A 20,146-nucleotide genomic window follows, 5' to 3' on the forward strand; every position below is an offset into this window, starting at 1 on the left:
ACAGGGACAGCTCGGCTGGTACCTGGGGATCCTGAGTTGCAGGAAGAGCATGGGCTGTTCTTCCCCTCCCCTTGCCTCCTTTCCCCTCCCATAAACAGCTGGCACATTTCCTGAAACACCTGGTCTGTCGCTTGGCCGGGGACATGCTCTTCCTCTGCTCCCCACGACAACTGTGCGCTCCCTGAGAAGTTGGAGCTGGCATGCAGTACCGGGATTCCTATTCCCCCCACCACCACCCTGCTCTAACCCAATCCTCTTCCCCTTCCCCAGAACCAGGCTCCTTCCCCCAGAACCAGGCACCCCCCCACACACACTTTAACCCAGTCTCCCTCCTCTTCTCTCCCCTTCCCGAAAGCCAGGCACTCCCTCCAACCCAATCCCCCTCCCCTCCCCTTCCCAAGAGTCAAGCACCCCTCTCTCTAACCCAATCCCTCTCCCCTCCCCTTCCCAAGAGTCAAGCACCCCTCTCTCTAACCCAATCCCTCTCCCCTCCCAAAGAGCCAGGCACCCACCCTCTCTAGCCCAATACCCCTCCCCAGCCCCAGAACCAGGCCCCCCTCTCCCAGAACCAGGCACCCCCCCTCACTTTAACCCAATCTCCCTCCCCTCCCCTTCCCGAGAGCCAGGCACCCCCCCCCCCCACAACCCAATTCCCCTCCGCCTCAACCTTATGCCCGGGTCCTGGAGCCAGAGTCGCTGTTACTGCTACGTGCATTTCCCTACAGGGGAATGAGCATGTGCTGGCTGGGATGCTAAGACGCCATGTGCCGCCTCTCTCCCCCCCCCCCCCCGATCTGATACCCCTCCCCTCCACTTCCCTCTCCTTCCCTAGAGCCAGACACCTCGCCTCCCTGCTCTAACCCAATCCCCCGCCACCCCAAACTTGTGCCCGGGTCCTGGAGCCAGAGCTGCTGCCGCTGTTACCACCATGCACATCCTTCTACAGGTGCTGGGTGCATGTGCTGAGCAGCCGGCTTTAAGCATGTGCTGGCCTGGACGCCGGGGACGTCACGCGCACCCCCTCCCAACCTTATGCCCAAGTCCTGGAGCCAAAGCCGCCGCCCCACCTGGAGTCAGAGCTGCTGCCTGCACTCAGTGGCCGGCTGCTAGCACTTTCAGGTTGGGATGCTGAGTGCGACCTGGCCTGCACATGCAGGATATAATGTAGTGCGGAGCCGTGAGCGTGCATGCGGCTCAGAGCGGCTCAGCCGTGAGAGTGGCTGACCTGAGCAGTTCTGGGTTCTGTCCTAGTTCTGACAAGAGCCACAATTTTTTTCTTCGGGACTGCATGCGGCTCGCGAGCCGTGGGCTGGCCACCACTGCATTAGGTCATCACCATAAATACAATTATGAAGATGGTGTAAATCAGGGACAAAGTAAAAAAATATTAATTCACTTCTTCCCTTTTTTTAAAGCACCAGTTGACAGGCAGATGGTCCAGGTTCTACTTCTCACTAGGATTGCCAGATGTCTGGTCTAAAAGGGAACCTAGCAGTGTCCTTTCAGCACTGCTGCCCAGACACTAAAGGCTGGTTATCTGCAGTAACTGGCCTCTACCACCAGGGAGCAGGAAGAGCTGCTGCTGGAACCTGGCAGAGCACTGGAACACGCAGCAATAGCCCCAATGGAAAGGAGCACCTCTCCTGCCCTGAGCACAGTCTCCCTGCCCTTCCCCAATACCTCCCAGTGTGGCTCTCCCTCCCCAACCCTCTCCAAGTGACACATACCCATTCTTGGAGCCTGGCACTCCCTTCCCCATCTTGCCTCAGTTACATACCTCCAAAGCCTGGTTCTCTCACTTAATGTCCTGCCCCACTCACCCCTAAAACCCTGCTCTGCTGGCACGAGGATGCTAGTGGAGAGAGCAAAGAAGAATAGGGCAGGGGAGAGAGAAGAGGAACAAGTGCAAGGTCACAAGGGAAACAGATGAGCAAGGGAGAGGCCTTGGAGAAGAGGCAGAGCAAGGAACGAAAGAAGTTCCAAAGCTCAGTGACCAGTTTTCACAAATCACAAAGTTGGCCATCTTACTCCTCACTCTAACAAAAATTGCTTGTGTTATACTAGTGAAATACATAAACTCAGGGCTTGTCTACATTAAGGGGGAGATCGATCTAAATTATGCAAATTCAGCTACATGACTAGCATAGCTGAAGTAGACATACTTAGATCTACTTACCACAGTATCTTCACAGCAATGTGTTGACTGGAAACGCTCTCCCGTTCATTCCTTTTGTGCTTCTTATTGAGGTGGATAAATATAGGGATTAGTGATGACGACAGGAAAGCAATCAGTGGTCGATTTATTGCATCTAGTATAACAACCCCCTCTCGATCAATCAGTGCCCTGTCACTTTGGCTCATTGTGCAGACATACCCTACAACTTAGCTTGTCTAGTATGAGTGTTCTAAGGCTTAGTTCACTGAAGCTTGCTAAGTGCTTTAAGATGCACATATGGAAGGCACTATACACCTTTAAAGTATTAATACTAATACAGAACTGTTTATGTAGTGGTATCAATAATTATTATTGATTTTCTAGAATAGTCGTTCTATATTGTATATATTTTGCACTACTATAACTATGAACAACTTTATTCAATTTTGTATGTTCTGTGTAATGAAAAGAATTGATGAAAAATTAAGAATACCTTTGTATCAAAATTGACAACAGAAAATACCACATAACATGCACCAAAATGAGTTGAGAATTTGATGAAAACTTGTTGGTTATTATAATGTACCTAATACACTTAGTAATCTAGAAATTCACTGGGTACAAGGAATATACTTCATTTCTATGTAACAGATTCTAAAAGTTTGTTTTTACAGTACAAAATATCAATCTAATCCAAAAAGAATACAACAGCCTTGCCAGTAAAAAGTAAAATGTATATCCTTAATATAGCATGAGAAACTATGAAGCTTTCAGAATATTCCAAATGAACTGAAAAAAGAAATTTCTGTAATATTACCTAAAGTATGCCCATTAGTTGTTAGTATAAAATCAATGTATATAGCATTTCAATAAAAAGTTTAACAAGCTATTTAAATATTCTATTAAAAAGGCTGAAGTACTAAAAAGTACTCCCCATTCTACATTTCAAGATAGATGAAAATTATTCGGTTAAGCAAATTTCAATGAATTTCATTTACAATCTTTTTAATATATGTTGCATAAATTTGTTTTGAAGTGAAATTCATTTTCTTTGTGCAGTTTATACGATATGTTGAAATGTATATCATTACATTAAAACTAAATTTCCTATTAACTCATTACATATACAGGGGATCTCATTTCCATCTGATCTCCCAGGGGGAAAAAAAAGTCACTCTAATGTGTTCAACACTATCACTAAAAGCCTCTTGCACATTAACAATTACAGCTAATTTAAAACTAAATTACTTCCTGTATGAGGTGGGTATCATTCAGCAACTTTCCCCATTTCCTTTCACAAAGAGATCTTAAAGAGAGAAAAGAACTAAAGAAAATTCCTTGTGATGCTGTATGATAAAATAATTAGATCTCCACTACTTACTACAAAGAAGTAGTAAGCTTTTCTACGGGGCATATAAAATAGCTTGCTGTGCTTCAAAGCCTCATCAATTTATTAGGTTCTTTAATTATTAAAGTGTGGCAAAACTGTTCAAAATGTCAATGAGCTTCTTTGTGCAAGACTAGATCATCTTGTTTCAGGTTTAATTATAATCATTTATTAGTTAAAGCAGAGAGGCGAAAAAGACAGTTGAAGTTAACATAATATAAAGACACACATATATTGTATGTGTGTGTGTGTGAGAGAGAGAAAGAGAGAGAGAGAGAGAGAGAGAGAGAGATGGATAATGAAATCACTCTTTCCTTTTTTATACTGCCTATCCTTTCTGAACAAAGTGTGTTCCTCTATACCAATATTCCAGTCATGAGACTTAGCCTAGTACAGTGATCCCCAATGCGGTACCCACGGGCGCCATGGCGCCTGCTGGGGCATTTATGTGCGCCAGCCGAAACATCTGGGCTGGCCCCGCCCTGGGCACGCGGCACATGTGTGGTGCCGGCCCTCGGCACGTGGCGCATGGGCAGCCCCTGCCCCGGGCGCGCGGCACATGTGTGGTGCCAGCCCTGGGCTCAGGGCGTGTAGGCGGCCCTTGCCCCGGGTGCGCAGCACATGTGCGGTGCCGGCTCAGGACATGTAGGTGGCTCCCACCCCTGGAAGCGCGGCGCGTGAGCCGCCCCGCCCCCAGACGCCCGGCAGCTACGAAAGGTTGGAGACCACTGGCCTAATACATCTCTAAGGCACAAGTTAGCTTATGGACAAATACTTCAGTTCTTCCTGTTTATTACCTATACTCACTAGGTTTGTGTATTAATATCTAAGATGTTGAACAGATTTCCTCTTCCCCCTCCCTTCTCCTCCAATTTCCCTGCCATACTGATGGTGATGTATTCCAATCAGTTCTCCACTGATTTGATTACCTAATTCTTCATCATCCAATACACATTAAGGGAAGTCCAGCATTTATCATCATCATGTGGACTGTGGCAATGTGAAACTGCAATTCGACTTTGTGATGTGTTTCTGGCATCCAAGCATTACTGAAAGACAAAAGGTTCCTTTCCTCATGCTTCCAGTCCCTTCGCAACTCATTTACTACACGACAAAGGGCTTTAGCTTGAACATTTTACAGGAAGCAGGTTGCGTTAATATTAGTTGCAATTGTATGATGTGCAAAGGACTTGAACTATTTGTTAAACATACATTTATTGTTAGCATCTTAGGTAAACCAACATGCATATTAGAATGATTGGATATGTGGGATGGTATGGTGGGAGGTTTTCTGGGCATAGAGTTTACCTAACTTTTATTATTATTAGCTGTGTATATTTGTGGTACTATATATATAAAATGTAGTGATGAGATTTTGATCCAATAGTATGAGATACTGCTAACTTCAACTGGGAAAAGAAATCATGTAGGAGTAGATTTTGTGGACTACTGAAGAATAGATGCTGTATAGTTCCTGGTGCATAGCATTGCCATCCAGTTTTATCCAGATCTAATTTCTCTCTGCCAGAAGATAAGACTTGATCTGTTTCTGAATGAAGTAAGACTAAGTTGTGAATTTGTGGAGATCTTACACTTTTTAAACATTGTTTTTTCCTGGCCACAGGTGAACAGGTATGACTGTGCTGTAGCGACTGGCTAAATCAATGTACAGTGGACTTGATGCCCTCAATGAGTTAATCAGCAGAAATTGTGTTTTGATTTTCCTTTTATATAATTTTATTTTTGATTTATATATGAAATTCCTTGAAATTTGGTTAACTGAATGATTTTCATCAATCTGGAAATTTAGAACAGGGATACTTTTTATCTGACTTTGTAATGTCTGTGTGTTTCTGGGATGCAGACAATTATAGTGTATACATTTAAAAATACTATTCAGTTGTAACAGAATATATATTGTATGTATGTATGTATGTATATGGGGGAAGTGTGCTCAACACCTAGATATTTATACACAAACATGGTGAGTATGGCTAATAAACTGGAAGAACTGAAGTATTTGTCCTTAAGCTAATTTATGATTTAGAGATGTGGTAGGCTAAGACTCATGACTGGAATATTGGTATAGAGATGGATTGGCAGTATAAAAAGGGAAGGAGTTGTTGCATTATCTAACAAGAAGACACCTGTTCAGAAATCCAGAAGGAGATGAGAGGCAGACCAGTTGAAAGTCTCTGGCTTAAAATAAAAAAAGAAAATACAGGAGTGATGTAATGGTATGGTAGACTATTAGCCCTGATCTACACTAGGATTTTATTTTGAAATAACAGCCCCAAAGTCAAATTTATAAGTGGAGCATCCACACTACCAAGCCCATTATTTCGAAATAACAGTCCGCAGAATTAGAAATCTATACTCCTGCTTTTCTTCAGGAGTAATGTTAATTCCAAAAGAGTTATTTCAAAATAACTCTAGTGCAGGTGGTCCAGTGCCGCTATTTTGAAATAATTATTCCCCAGAGTAATTTAAACTAATTACACCCCAATGCTTCCTGGGGCTCTAAGTCTGAGGTAGCACATCCACATTAATGGAGTCTGCCTCGGACTAATTTCGAGGCTTCCCATAGTGTGGACATGCTAATTCGAATCTGTTAAATTGGGAGTTATTAAATTGAATTTACTAATTTCGAAATAGTTTCCTAGTGTAGATATGGTCTTAGAGACTTCCAAGGAAAGGAAGGAGTGAGAGCAGCAGAATAAGGACAATGGACTTCAAAAAAGCAAACTTTAACAAACTCATAAAACTGGTAGTTAAGGTCCTATTGGAAAAATATCCAAGGAGACAATATTAAAAGGCACAACAGCAAACTATATGATGTGAAGGAAAGATAGGAACAATAATGATAGAGCAATAAAATTCCATTAGTAGCTCTTTAATAACCAGAAAATGAAAAATGAAAATGAAAAAGGAATCAAACAAAAGTGGAAATAGACAAATTACTAAGGAGGAATACAGAAGAACAGCATAAATTAGAAAGGACAAGGCTCAAACAGAATTACATCTAGCAAGGAAATAAAAAGGAATAAGACAAAGATCCATAATATATTAGCAGCAAGTGAAAGACAAAGGAAAGCACAAGTTACAGCAGGGAAGGAGATCTAATAACTGATGACATCTAGAAGGCTGATGTGTTTAATGCCTATTTTGCTTCAGTCTTACGTAAAAAGTTTCATAATGACAAGATATTCAACACAATTAATATTAACAACAACAGAAGAAAAATGAGCAAAAACAGGTAAAGGTTATGTTAAAGAATATATAGGCAAGTTAGATGTTCAAGTCAGGAAGACTGGATGAAATTTTTTCCAAGGCAATTTAAGGAACTAGCTGAAGCAATCTTGAAACAGTTAGCAATTATCTTAGAGAACTCATGGAGCATGGGTGAGGTTCCAGAGAAGTGAAGAAGGACAAACATAATACATGTATTTAAAAAGGTAAGGAAAGGATGCCAGGAATCATATTCCAGTCAGCCTAATTCTGATATCTGGAATGATACCGGAACAAGCTATTAATCAATTTGTATGCAACTAGAAGATAATAGGATAATGAACAGTCAATATGGATTTCTCAACAGTAAATCATGCCAAACCATCATTGTTTATGTTTATTTATACACACACAACTGGTTGAAAGACTATATTCAAAGAGTAGTTATCAGTGGGGGCGGGGTCATTCCCAGGTTTTGTATATTCAATATTTTCATTAATAACTTGGATAATAGAATCGAGAGTATACTAATAAAATCTTCAGATGACAGCAAGTTGTGAAGGGTTGCATGCATTTTAGAGGACAGGCTTAAAATTCAAAAACTCTGACAAATTAGATAATTGGTCTGAAATAAAGATGAATTTCAATAAAGACGAGTGCAAAGTACTTCACTAAGAAAACAATACCAAATGAATACCCACAAAATGGATGGTAATACTGCTGAAAAGGACTTTATGGTGGATCACAAAATAAATATTAGTCAATGTGATGCAGTTACAAAAAAAGGCTAATATTATTTATTCCTTCACACCATATGTCATAAGTTCAGACTCCAGTGCAGAATAGAGAGGGGGCAGGTTATGGAATACCAATCTCTATCACGTCTCAAAAAAACAGAAGTACAGTAAAATTCCAGTTGTCCAGCATCCAGTGGTCCGGCACTCCTGCTAGTCCGGCACCACCTGGAACCCAGAAGTGCTCCAGGCAGCTGGACAGTTGGAGCTGCTCTGCCCCAGGCTTCCCCGAGTCAGCTGCTGGTCAGTTTCAGCAGCGGTTGACTTGGGGAAGTCTGGGGCAGAGCAGCTGGGGTGCTGCCGGGTTGGTCCCGCAGCACCACTCCCCCAATCCTTCCCACCCTACACCCCTCATAGCCCCCCCTTCCAATAGTCCGGCATATCTGATATCCAAAACATCAGAATATTTACTTGATAAACAGAGATTAATACCGTCTAACTTCCTCATGAACATGATGAACTAAAATGATATTTTGTCCCTAGAATTCCTTTAGCTAGGATTACAGCTTCAACTATCATGCAAGAAACCAGCTCATATATATTAGTATATTTTTCTGAATGTAAAGAGTTTATTTTTCTTTTACAAAGGCATGGCCTAACTTCTCATGTTTTTAAAATGCACAGCAATTCAAAACTTACTAAAAAAATGGTCAACATATAAATACGTTTCATTCTTATTTTATGCTTCATACTTCCACTGTAAAAAGCAGTCATGCAAAAGGAGCTAGTGAAGAAGACAAATTTTTACATTGAAATAGTTTATTTAATCATAGCTGCATAAACAATATTTAAATATTGAGCGTGGCAGCATATTTTCAAGCTCCGTACTTAGGCATTACAGGCTAAAAAAAAAAAAACCCTGACATACTGTCTTATATTAAGGAATAACAATCTATTCACATTTGAAAATCAAAGCTTATTTTCTAAGAAACAAAGGCTTCACACACCAATAACCTGCACTCATATTATACACATACACAGAAACACACACACGCACCCTTTAAAACACAAACTACTGTTCTTCTTAGAATTGAAATGTATAATAGAAGACATAAAACCGAGTATCAGATCTAACTCACCAAGCTATTTTATGACAATTTGAAATTAGGAGTGAAAATATTAAGAAGAAATAAATCCAGCCATATATATATATATATATATATTCCACTAAAGAAAAGGGAAATCTCAGCTATAGCTACTATAGCTACATACTACATACATAGGTCCGATCGTACAGTACAGGGTGTCCCAGCTATCAGTTGCCCCAGTGTTCATCTGTTCTGCATGAGAATCGTTGATGCTAGTAGGAACTGATGTGTTATAAGTCCTCCCATTCCTTGCTCTTAAGTCGTACAAAAAACCCCCAATTTTCACAAATGGAAGTCAGCCGCGGGAAAAAAATTCCTCACTTTAAGTTGTTTTGCTATAAGTCCAAGTTTTTTTTAACGTATCTTGAACTTATAGCAAGGACGGTCTGCACTAACAGATACAAGACTGCTATTGAAGAAGTCATTAGGTTCTTTTCAAAAACTGCAGAATCAGAGCTAACATACTGTAAAAACGAAAATATGTAAAAAGTAAAATATGCCAACTGTATTAGCACATGGCAAGATTTAAACTGTTATATTCTTTTTAACAAATTGGAAAAAAAAGCCCAGGATTCATCTTCTGCAACTAATACATCATTTTAATCCTGACACACACAATTAACTAAACATTTATAGTGTATTGTATGATGAGAAAATAGCTTACCTCTGTCTGAAGTATGGCAGCTCTCTGTTCTTTGGCAGTAAGCGACTCTTTAAGCACTTCAATGTGTTGCTTGCAATCTGAATTCTGATTGCTAAGGGTTTCAAGCTTAGTTTGTAAGGCAAGAAGTTCTGATTCTTTCTTTGAAAGTTCCTGTTTCAACTGGTCAATCTGCAACATCAAAAACATTGTTTTATATCATTAATTTAATCTCCAGTATATCTCAAGTTCACAGAGATGAGAATGAATCTCACATGATGCAAACCAGATACCTTCTGGATAGTCAGGAGAAGCAAGGTTCTGATGGTGAGATGCTTGGCACCCACAATTTCTATTAAGGTTAGTGTTTGCAGTGTTGTAATCATGCTGGTCTTTGGTTATAAGACACATGAAGTGAGTGAGGCAATATCTTTTATTGGACTGACCTCGGTTGGGTGAAAGTGACAAGCCTATGAGCATCACAGCATTCTTCTTTAAGTCTGGGAAAGGTAATCAGAGGGCCACAAAATGATGTGATCAATTAATATCTTTGCCGTTAGAGGACAAAAGATGGCAAGTGCATTATGTTGTAATGACACATAAATCCAATGTCTCTATTCAGTCCATGATTTTTTAGGTCTAAAAATTATGAATTTAAGCTTGCAGGATCAACATTTGAAGGTATTGTGCAGGTCTCCTTTGAGGATAAGATTAGATACAGAGTGACTGTTTTGTGAAAAGTGTTCCCTCTCCATTAATAAGGTATCTTTGCCTTTTATCAATTTTCTATGTCAATTAATCTTGAAAGTGGTTTAATTTTCTTCTTTTATCAATACAGTAGTTGTTGGTGCATTTGCTGCACTGGATGAAGAACACTTCATGTTGTGATAGGCATATTAATTGTCTATTTATTTTGAATGGTTTCTATATAAAGGAAAAAAATAAGGCTTTCATACATGTATAGATTGACTGCAACACCACAGTTCCTTCAAAATCACAGATACCAACATCATTGACTGCAGTGAGTACAGATCATGGGCATGACAGTAAGAGCCAGTTGTAGATGAGGAAGAGGAATTAAACCAAGGGGAAGTAGGGTAAGGAACAAATTGATAGAACTCTAACCAACTTTCATTTGCCACATAGTTAATGCCCTTCATCCTCCATTTTCCTTCTCTAGCAGCTTATGTGGAGCTCTCAAATGAAAGTCAAAGGAAAAAGGCACAGGACAGGGAGAAGGAGAGAATTGTGAGAAAATTCCAAATAGGGAGTCTATTTGACTATAAAAGCTATGGAAATCAATTCACTTAGGACAGGGATTCTCAAGGATGCTCAAGAACAGGTGTCCTTTTCATATTGCTAAATGGGAGAAGTGTCCTTGGATGGAAAAGACTATTTTGAACATTTAAAAATGGTCAAAGCATTGGAGAATACATTATAAAAATATTCCTATAGATCAGATGACATAACAGGTATTATTCTCAAACATCTATGTGACAACAGTGGACATGCAAATTAGTTACTCAAATGCTTCATTGACCTATTTAAATTATCAGATGACTTCGGCCTGCATAGGGCTGAATTGGCAATAACGTCTCAGAGCTATTATTTCAGGCTATCCCTCTACTAACTAGTAGACACTTGGCTTTCATTTAAAAGCTTTTCCTCACAACCACAAGGACCAGAACGTTTTATTTTAAATCAAAGTTTAAATGCCATGAGAGTGATCAAAGAAGAGATAGAACTTCCCTATCCATCCTCTCCTTTCTCTTTAATACCAAAGGCTACTTGGAATGAGGCTAAATCTAGACCCCAGGAAAAAAAGCGTTTGTCATAATCAGCCACATGGTCAAGATCAAAACACAATAATATGTCACAGACATTATTCTGAATTACAAATTTGGGGAAAATATTTGATGCTGATCACACACTTCACATTTATATTCAACATACAAAATGGATTCCTTTAAAATTAAATCTAAAAGGTACTTCTTCCAACCACAGATACAATATACATACTTATTCTTTTTTTCTCTCCACAAGTTTTGAAATGTTTTGTATTCACTAGGTTGGAGAATTTGGCTAGACACCCTTTGCTTATTGCACAACATCCTAATCTGTGTATGAAGTGAAAGCAATAGCCTTTATGATCTGAATTTATCGAAAGAAAAACAAGTTTAGAAAAATAACTAACAGATGAAACATTCAACATGAATCTCAAAATTATTAAAAGAAAGAAAAAGTTTTCAGCTTGAAAGTAACCTTTTCTCCCCATCATTTATTTATTTTGCCAGCACATGTAAACAAGTGCAGAAATTAAGACAAAAGAGTACACAAAATAAACATTAGGTAGGTATATGTATATAATATAAAGGATAAACCCTTGATCTGAGGCCAATTTACTTGTATTAGATGTTTTATATTAGACACTTGTGGACATCACACACTTCTAATCGTTATTGAAGGCTCTTCTCAGTTTAGTTCATGATGCTATCAAAACTCTGAAAAATCAACAGTCAAGGGAAATGGCTTTGTTTTCATCACAGATATGCTCCTCATTGCTCATAAACTATCTATCTGCTCATTAACATGCATATCTGATTTGCAAGAACTGGGACCTCTCCTTTAAAAAGAAATGTCCAGTACAGAACAAAACACACTTTTTGAAAGAAATAATTTTTATCTTGTGCATTCAATGGTTAAAATGTTCTTGCACGGTACTGTTCTCTGTAAAAAAAAATTAAGCACTTCTTTAAACAATTCAGTGTTCTTGCTGAAGTGTTTTCATTCCCACTCTGTTAAATATTAAGGTGAATATAAGAATAATGTTGATATGATCAAGTGAGGACTCATGCCTCTCTATCAGAGTCAAAGTAAAACAATGACCACAAATTCCACATGAGTTATATATAAAGAAGATTTACATACATGTCTGCATATGGATTCTAGATCCAAGGCCAGAAGGGACCCATTTGATCATTTTGTCTAATGTCTTCTATCACAAGCCACAGAACTTCTCCAAAATAATTTCAGTGGTGTATTTTTAGGAAAAAAAACAGCCAATCTTGATTTTAATGGCCAGTAGTTAATGAAGGTTTTTCGCCTTCCTCTGTAGCATGGGGTACAGATCACAGCTAGAGGATTCTCTGTATCTTGGGGTCTTCAAAGTATTTGAAGGCTTCAATATCTGAGATATAAGTGAGAGGATTATTCTGGGAGGGGTGGGTGAGATTCTGTGGCCTGCACTGTGCAGGGGGTCAGACTAGATGATCATAATGGTCCCTTCTGACCTTAAAGTCTATGAGTCTAAGATATACACCATTGTGAAATTATCTAATTTCAACTTCCACCTGTTAGGTAGTATTTTACCCTTCTCTGCTAGATTGAAGATAACATATATAGTATCCAATGACCTCTAGCAGTCCCTGTGCCTGACCTTCTAATTGTCTAGAGACATTTGGATGTGTGTTTATTATAAATATTTTAACATTTACAAAGTAGGAAATATCTTCATGCTTTATAAACGCACTGTTCACTAAATATGCATATAGCTGATAAACCTTCCTTTCTAGATTTAAATTAAGAAGAGATGTAAATTAAATCCCTATTCTTTAAATATAACAGTATAAAGATAATTCTTGCACCTAATGTTAACCATGAAAAGAGCCTTGTTCTACTGTTTGGCATCAATCAGGACTTATATTTATCAGAACTTCTTATCAGCAATCTACAGATCAGGTATAATAAGATCTGCTTGCTGACAGCTGTATAAATACTTTTTCCACCTTGAAAGGTTCTATGATGAACAGCAGAACTAGTATCTTTTGTTGCAAATCTCAGTTGTAAGAGGAAGGAAAGGGCTGGTGAAAGAAGTTGTACAGTGTTTCATCAGAATGTGACATATTTATCGAAGTACTGATCTGAAGGTTGTGATGAAACAATGGTAGGTATAACAGTCTTCTTCTCATTCATCTGTTCTTTATTGTAAAGAAATATATTGAATCTCTTCCTCTCAAAAACCTTGGAATTCCCTTTTATAGACAAGATTTATGGACTTAGGTTACACCTTAAAAGCTTCGATATATTTTCTGAGATATTGTAGTAATTACTCTGTAAATCACAGAGAACTACATACTTGTAGGTTAACCGCATTTCAAAGTGTACTGTAATCTCACTTATGGTAAGCCCATTTATGAGTTTTAAAAAACTACATTGAACATAAAAAGCATTCCACAAAACTTTAAATATAAAGGAAGCTGCCAAAATGGCCTTAAAATTTCTTCTCCCATGGGAAGAATTTAAGACAGTAGATAAACATGGCAGGTGTCACAGGATACTGATGATTCCTGGAATCTATCCCAGGAGATCCCACGCTTTCTAAAATTAAGGTACTATACCTTTTGCGAGCCAGAAAAGCCTAACCATTTAATACCATACAATGATAATTTCTCACTGTCTCCATTTTACACTAAAGATAACATAAGACATGACAGTAAAACGATTGCCTAGATGGCATTATGGTTCTGTAGCTGGGTACAGGAATGGGGACAGAGTTCCATAGCTGGGGACGAGAATGGGGACAGATCTGTAGCTGGGGACAGGGGAGTGGGGACAGAGTTCTGTTGCTGGGGACAAAGGGAGTGGGGTCTGAGGAGCGGGGAGTGCGGACAGGGGACGGGGTTCCAGTGGCAGCAGAGAGTCCCCTGCATCTGCCTCCTCCCAGGATTCTCCCCCCGTACGCCAGAGGGAAGCCAGCATGTGCCTCCTCTGGGCCCTCCCCTCCCCGCCCCCACGGCGCAGGGAAACCCTGCATGTGCCTGCCCCAGGGCCAAACGCCCTCTCTCACAGCACGGCACAGCCAACCCCCTCCTGCAGCACGGCCAACCCCTGTGGGCGCCTGCCCCAGGGCCGACCCCCACTCCTGCAGTGAAGGGAAACCCGTGCTCGACTCACCCTCTGGCGCTGGTGGCACAGGGAAGCCACCACACTCCTCCTCCAGGGCCGACGCCCCCTCCCCCAGCATGCAACAGAGCTGTGGGAAGGGAGCAGCCCGCGCACTTCCGGAACCCCCGGAAGTGACGCGGGCTTCAGACAGGACTTCCGTCCACCCCACGGGAAGCCGGCACTACACTAGAGGTAGGCAGTGGGGCTTCTCGGGGGAGGGGGGGAAAAAGAGGGTGGTGGTGCCCAACGCCTCGCTATAGACTGGCCAAGGCCTCGCGATCAACCAGTCGATCGCAATCGATGGGTTGGTGACCACGGATTTAGATAATGACATAAAGAGTACACTTACAAAGTTTGCAGAACTGCCAACCTGGGAGAGGTTGTAAGTGCTTAGGAGAATAGGGTCATAATTCAAAATCATCTGGACAAACTGGAGAAATGGTTTGAGGTAAACAGGATGGAATTTAATAAGAACAAATGCAAAGTACTACACTTAGAAGGAACAAACAGTTTCACATATGCAAAACAAGAAATGACAGTCTAGGAAGGAGTACTGCAGAAAGGAATATAGGGGTCATAGTGGACCACAAGCTAAATATGGATCAACGGTATGACATTGTTGCATAAAAAGCAAACATGATTCTGGGATGCATTAACTGGAGTGCTGTGAGCAAGACACGAGAAGTAATTCTTCTGCTCTACTCTGTGCTGATTTGCCCTCAATTGCGGTATTGTGTCTAGTTCTGAGCACCACATTTCAAGAAAGGTGTGGAGAAATTGGAGAAGGTCCAGAACAGAGCAACAAAAATGATTGGAAGTCTAGAAAACATGACCTATGAGGGAAGACTGAAAGAATTGGGCTTGTTTAGTTTGGAAAAGGTGAAGACAGAGAGGACACGATAGCAGTTTTCAAGTATCTAAAATGGTGGAGGAGGGAGAATTTTTTTTCTTCTTGACCTCTGATGCTAGGACAAGAAGCGATGAGCTTAAATTGCAGCAAGAGAGATTTAGGCTGGACGTTAAGAAAAAAAAAAGTTACTCACCCTGTGAAGTAACGATTGTTCTTTGAGATGTGCCCTGTGGGTGCTCCACTCTAGGTGTCGGGTCCCGTCCCGGCGTCGCGGCTCGGAGACTTTTCATAGCCGTACTCTGCCGGCTCGCGCCTCCGTGGTTCCCCAGGAAAGCGTTCGCGCCTTTCATCAGCCGCGCGCGAGACGGCAACCGTCAGTTCCTCTCATCCGCTCATCTGTAAAAAACATTAAGAAGAAATTTCCGGAGCGGGGAGGAAGGGCGGGTCGTGGAGCACCCACGGGGCACATCTCGAAGAACAATTGTTACTTCACAGGGTGAGTAACTTCTTTTTCTTCTTCGAGTGGCCCCGTGGGTGCTCCACTCTAGGTGACTCTGGAGCAGTACACAGAACAGAATTAAAGAGCTTCAGAATCAAGACTACCAGCACGATTCAGTACTGCTGTAGCCACAGAACAATCTGAAGTAAACTGATCGACTATGTCGTAGTGCTTCACAAAAGTCGCATGCAAGGACCATGTTGCCGCTCTGCAAATGTCACGAAAGAACACCCCACTGAGACAGGCCGTAGTAGCAGCAACTGCCCTAGTTGAATGAGCTTTGGGACGAGAGGGGAGAGGCTTCCCTCGCAGCGAATGGCACATGGATATACACAAAACTATGAGCTTGGAAATACGCTGAGAAGTTAAAGGCTGTCCTTTGAGTGACTCGCCACTGACACTAGCAAATGGTCTGTTTTCCTAAAACCCCGTGTTCTGTCGATGTAAAACGCCAACGCTCTTCTCACATCCAACGTATGTAAGTGTGCTGCTTGCGTTGAGGTATGGGGTTTGGGGAAGAAGCATGGTAAAAACCACCGGTTCATTTATGTAGAATTCAGAAGACACGTTTGGAATAACGCTGGATGGGTCCTCAATGTTACCGATTCTTTCGAAAAAAACTGTATAGGGCGGCGAAGCCATAAAAGCTGCTCTCACTCACTCTGCGAGCTGAAGCAAGGGCTAGGAGAAATACCAGCTTAACCGTAAGTAAGTGTAATGTTACCGTCGCTAAAGGCTCAAAAGGGGGACAAGTCAAAGTTGGTAGGACCAGATCCAAGTTCCATGAGGGAGGAGGAGGCCTCCGGGGAGGGTCGAGATTTGATAGTCCCTTCAGGAACCTTTTTGTAGTAGGGTGAGCGAACAAGGAAATATCGTCATCCCTATGGTGGAATGCATTGATTGCTGCCAAGTGTACCCGTAGCGATGCAATTGCCAAGCCATTGTTGTGTAGTTGTAAGAGATAATCCAATATACAAGGTAAGGATGCAAAAGGCAAGTCCACGTTATTGTCCGTACACCATGCTTGGAACTTTGCCCACTTAGCTGTATAAGCGGTTCGTGTAGATTGTTTTCGACTGTGCATCAACACTTGCTTGACTCGCTGAGAGCAGGATTGCTCAGAGTCGGTAAACCAGCCAGCATCCACGCAGTGAGGTGTAGAACCTCTGGTCGCGGATGACTGATGGATCCGTTGTCCTGGGTCAACAGATTCGGAAGAGAAGGTAGAGGATATGGCGTTTTCACTGACATCTGGTGGAGCATTGAAAACCAAGGCTGACGAGCCCATGCCGGCGCTAGAAGGATTACCCGAGCTTTGTCTACATTGATCTTTTCGAGAACCCTGGGAATTAATACTGCCAGTGGGAAAGCGTACAGTAGTGCCGTCCCCCAGTGGAGAAGGAAAGCGTCCCCCAGCGAGTGGCGTCCTATTCCGGCTCTCGAACAATAATTGGGAGATTTCAAATTGAGTTCTGTCACAAACAGATCTATCGTTGGAAATCCCCATAGAGCGAAAATACGATTCAGTACGTCCGTGCGAATCTCCCACTCGTGGTCGTGTGGAAAACGCCTGCTGAGAGAGTCCGCTACTAAATTGTCGACACCCGGCAAGTAGGAAGCTGTTAGAACAGTGTTGCTGGCAATACACCAATTCCATACACGGATGCTCTCTGCGCAAAGAGAGCGGGATCGGGCACCTCCTTGCTTGTTTATATAAAACATAGTTGCCATGTTGTCCGTTAAAATCCTGGTTGTTGTATTTTGAATGCGTGACTGAAAATGCTTGCAGGCATGCCGCACCGCTCTCAACTCGAGCAGATTGATGTGCAGTAGCATTTCTCGTGGCGACCAACGTCCCTGGACCGTAGAATTGCCCATGTGAGCTCCCCAGCCTATGAGGGAGGCATCTGTAGTTATCTGTGTAGTAGATTGAGGGCGATGAAATGGGACGCCCGTGAGAAGATTGGTCGGGTTGGTCCACCACTGCAGGGATTCTCGGACATACTGTGGTACCACTATCGGTCTGTGGACACTGTGCCTTGACGGGATGTAAACCGTGGCTAACCAGTACTGGAGGCAACGAAAACGTAACCTTGCGTTGCGCACTACGATGGTGGCAGCAGCCATATGCCCCAACAGCTGTAGACAGACGCGTGTGGGAATTGTTGGAGCGTGGACCACTGTGTGTATCAATTCTCTGATTATTATAAAACGTTCCATCGGTAAATATGCGTGCGCCATAGCTGAATCGAGGCGCACACCTATGAACATGAGATTTTGGGATGGAACTAGTGTTGACTTCAAGTTTATGAGAAGACCCAGAGTAGCAAATTCGTCGGCTACTGTCCAAACCATATGACATGTTTCCATATAGGTCGTACCCCTGAGAAGACAATCGTCTAAGTAGGGGAATATTGTCACCCCTAGTTTGCGTAGGTGGGCCGCGACTACTGCTAACATCTTGGTGAAAACCCTGGGAGCACATGCCAGGCCGAATGGTAGGACCCTGTACTGGTAATGCTCGCTCCCCAATCGGAAAAGAAGGAAACGTCTGTGTGCCACGTGAATTTCTACGTGGAAATAAGCGTCTTGCAAGTCGAGGACTGCAAACCAATCCTTTTTGTTCAATGACGGAAGAATGGTTGATAAGGTTACCATCTTGAAATGCTGCTTCCGAAGATGCCGGTTTAGCTTTCGAAGGTCCAGGATGGGTCTCCATCCTCCCGACTTCTTTGGTATGAGGAAATATCGGGAGTAAAAACCTTTTCCCCAAAACTGCTTGGGAACTCTCTCTATCGCCCCGATGGTGAGCAAACATTGAACTTCTTGTTCCAACAGTTTCTCGTGAGAGGGGTCCTTGAAGAGGGACGGGGAGGGGGGAGTGGTAGAGGGAATAGAGAGAAAAGGGATGGAGAGGCCGGATTGAACTACCTCTAGCACCCATCTGTCTGTGGTGATCGTAGACCAGTTATGGTAAAAAGAGCGTAGACAATGGTGAAAAAGATGATGAGCTTCCGTATTGACTATGGGCAATTGGTTTGCATCCTCGACAAGCAAGTCAAATCTGTTGCTTAGTCAACTGCTGACTTCCCGAATGGTTCTGCTGTGGTCGCTTGCGCTGAGGGCGCTGTCTAGGACGCTGGTTGTCAAAAGGACATGATTGCTGTCTAGCAAAATTGAAGTCATATCTCCGTTGGTAAGGGAAATAACGCCTACGTTTGAAGGAAGGTGTGTACATCCCCAGTGTACGTAGCGTGGTGCGTGAGTCTTTTCCCGAGTGGAGGACCTCATCAGTGTTTGCCGCAAAAAGTTTAAGTTTGTCAAAGGGCAGATCCTCAACCTTGCTTTGCAACTCCTTCGGCGCCCCTGCTGACAAAAGCCAAGATGATCTCCTCATGGCGATACCAATCGCAGCGGCCCGAGCTGCTGTGTCAGCCACATCCATAGCAATCTGAAGTGCAGCGCTACATGACGCGTACCCCTCCTGTACTATTGCTTTCAGGAGTGGTTTCTTGGTGTCTGGGAGATGGTGCAACAAATCTGCTAGTTTGGAGTAATTATCGAAATTATGGTTCGACAAATGGGCTGAGTAATTTGCAATGCAAAGTAAAAGTGTAGCTGAGGAATAGACTTTGGAAAAAAGTTTGGAAAAAAGAAGATTAAGGGGGGACATGATAGCGGTTTTCAAATATCTAAAAGGGTGTCACAAGGAGGAAGGAGAAAATTTGTTCCTCTTGGTTTCTGAGGACAGGACAAGGAGTAATGGGCTTAAAGTGCAGCAGGGGAGGTTTAGATTGGACATTAGGAAAAAATTCCTAACTGTCAGGGTGGTCAAATATTGGAATAAATTGCCAAGGGAGGTGGTGGAATCTCCCTCTCTGGAGATATTTAAGAACAGGTTAGATAGACATCTGTCAGGGATGGTGTAGACGGAGCGTGGTCCTGCCTTGAGGGTGGGGGGCTGGACTCGATGACCTCTTGAGGTCCCTTCCAGTCCTATGATTCTATGATTTCCCCCAAAAAATATCCAATTTTTTAATGTCCTTGTCCGAAAGGGTATTTCTGTACTGTGGCACCTTACCCCTACGTTGCGCTGCGTCTACTACCAGTGAATTAGGTTGGGGGTGATTGAATAAAAAGTCCAACCCCTTTGCTGGAACAAAATATTTTCTATCAGCTTTTTTACTTGTAGGTGCAACCGATGTTGGGGTTTGCCAGATCTCGTCCGCCACTTCCATAATCGCCTCATCGATTGGCAACGCAACTTTCGCACGTTGTTGTGGGCGGAGGTTCTTCAAAAGGCAATGTTTCTTAACAGGCACATCTGCTAGCTGTATGCCCTGCGTGTCTGCCACTCGTTTGAAGAGATCCTGAAAATGTTTCAGATCATCCGGTGGGGAGATTTCAACTGGGCAAATCGCTTCATCCGGGGAAAACAATGGGCAGTCTGCTGGGGAAGCTTCCATCTTAGGGTCCTCCGTTTCCGATAACTGACCCTCCTCTGGTTCAGATTGGTCTAACTGGATTGTTGGAGAAGGTGAGCGCAGTGGTTGTGATCGAT

General features: G+C 42.4%; 1 protein-coding gene across 8 annotated transcripts in view; it reads right to left on the reverse strand.

The window, feature by feature from the left end:
• ERC2 (ELKS/RAB6-interacting/CAST family member 2) overlaps positions 1–20,146 on the reverse strand; it is a 1,139,467-nt gene that overhangs the window by 794,903 nt on the left and 324,418 nt on the right. For all 8 annotated transcript variants that reach the window (XR_016350432.1, XM_075938891.2, XM_075938890.2 and 5 more), the window contains one exon: positions 9,317–9,484. Coding sequence is in view for 7 of the 8 variants with exons in the window: in XM_075938891.2 (XP_075795006.2) it covers positions 9,317–9,484 (168 nt within the window). In the remaining variant the exon portion in view is untranslated. The remainder of the gene's footprint in view (positions 1–9,316; positions 9,485–20,146) is intronic.

The sequence above is a fragment of the Pelodiscus sinensis genome, chromosome 11 (assembly GCF_052426305.1).
Source record: "Pelodiscus sinensis isolate ZL-2025 chromosome 11, ASM5242630v1, whole genome shotgun sequence".
NCBI classification, from domain to species: domain Eukaryota; kingdom Metazoa; phylum Chordata; order Testudines; family Trionychidae; genus Pelodiscus; species Pelodiscus sinensis.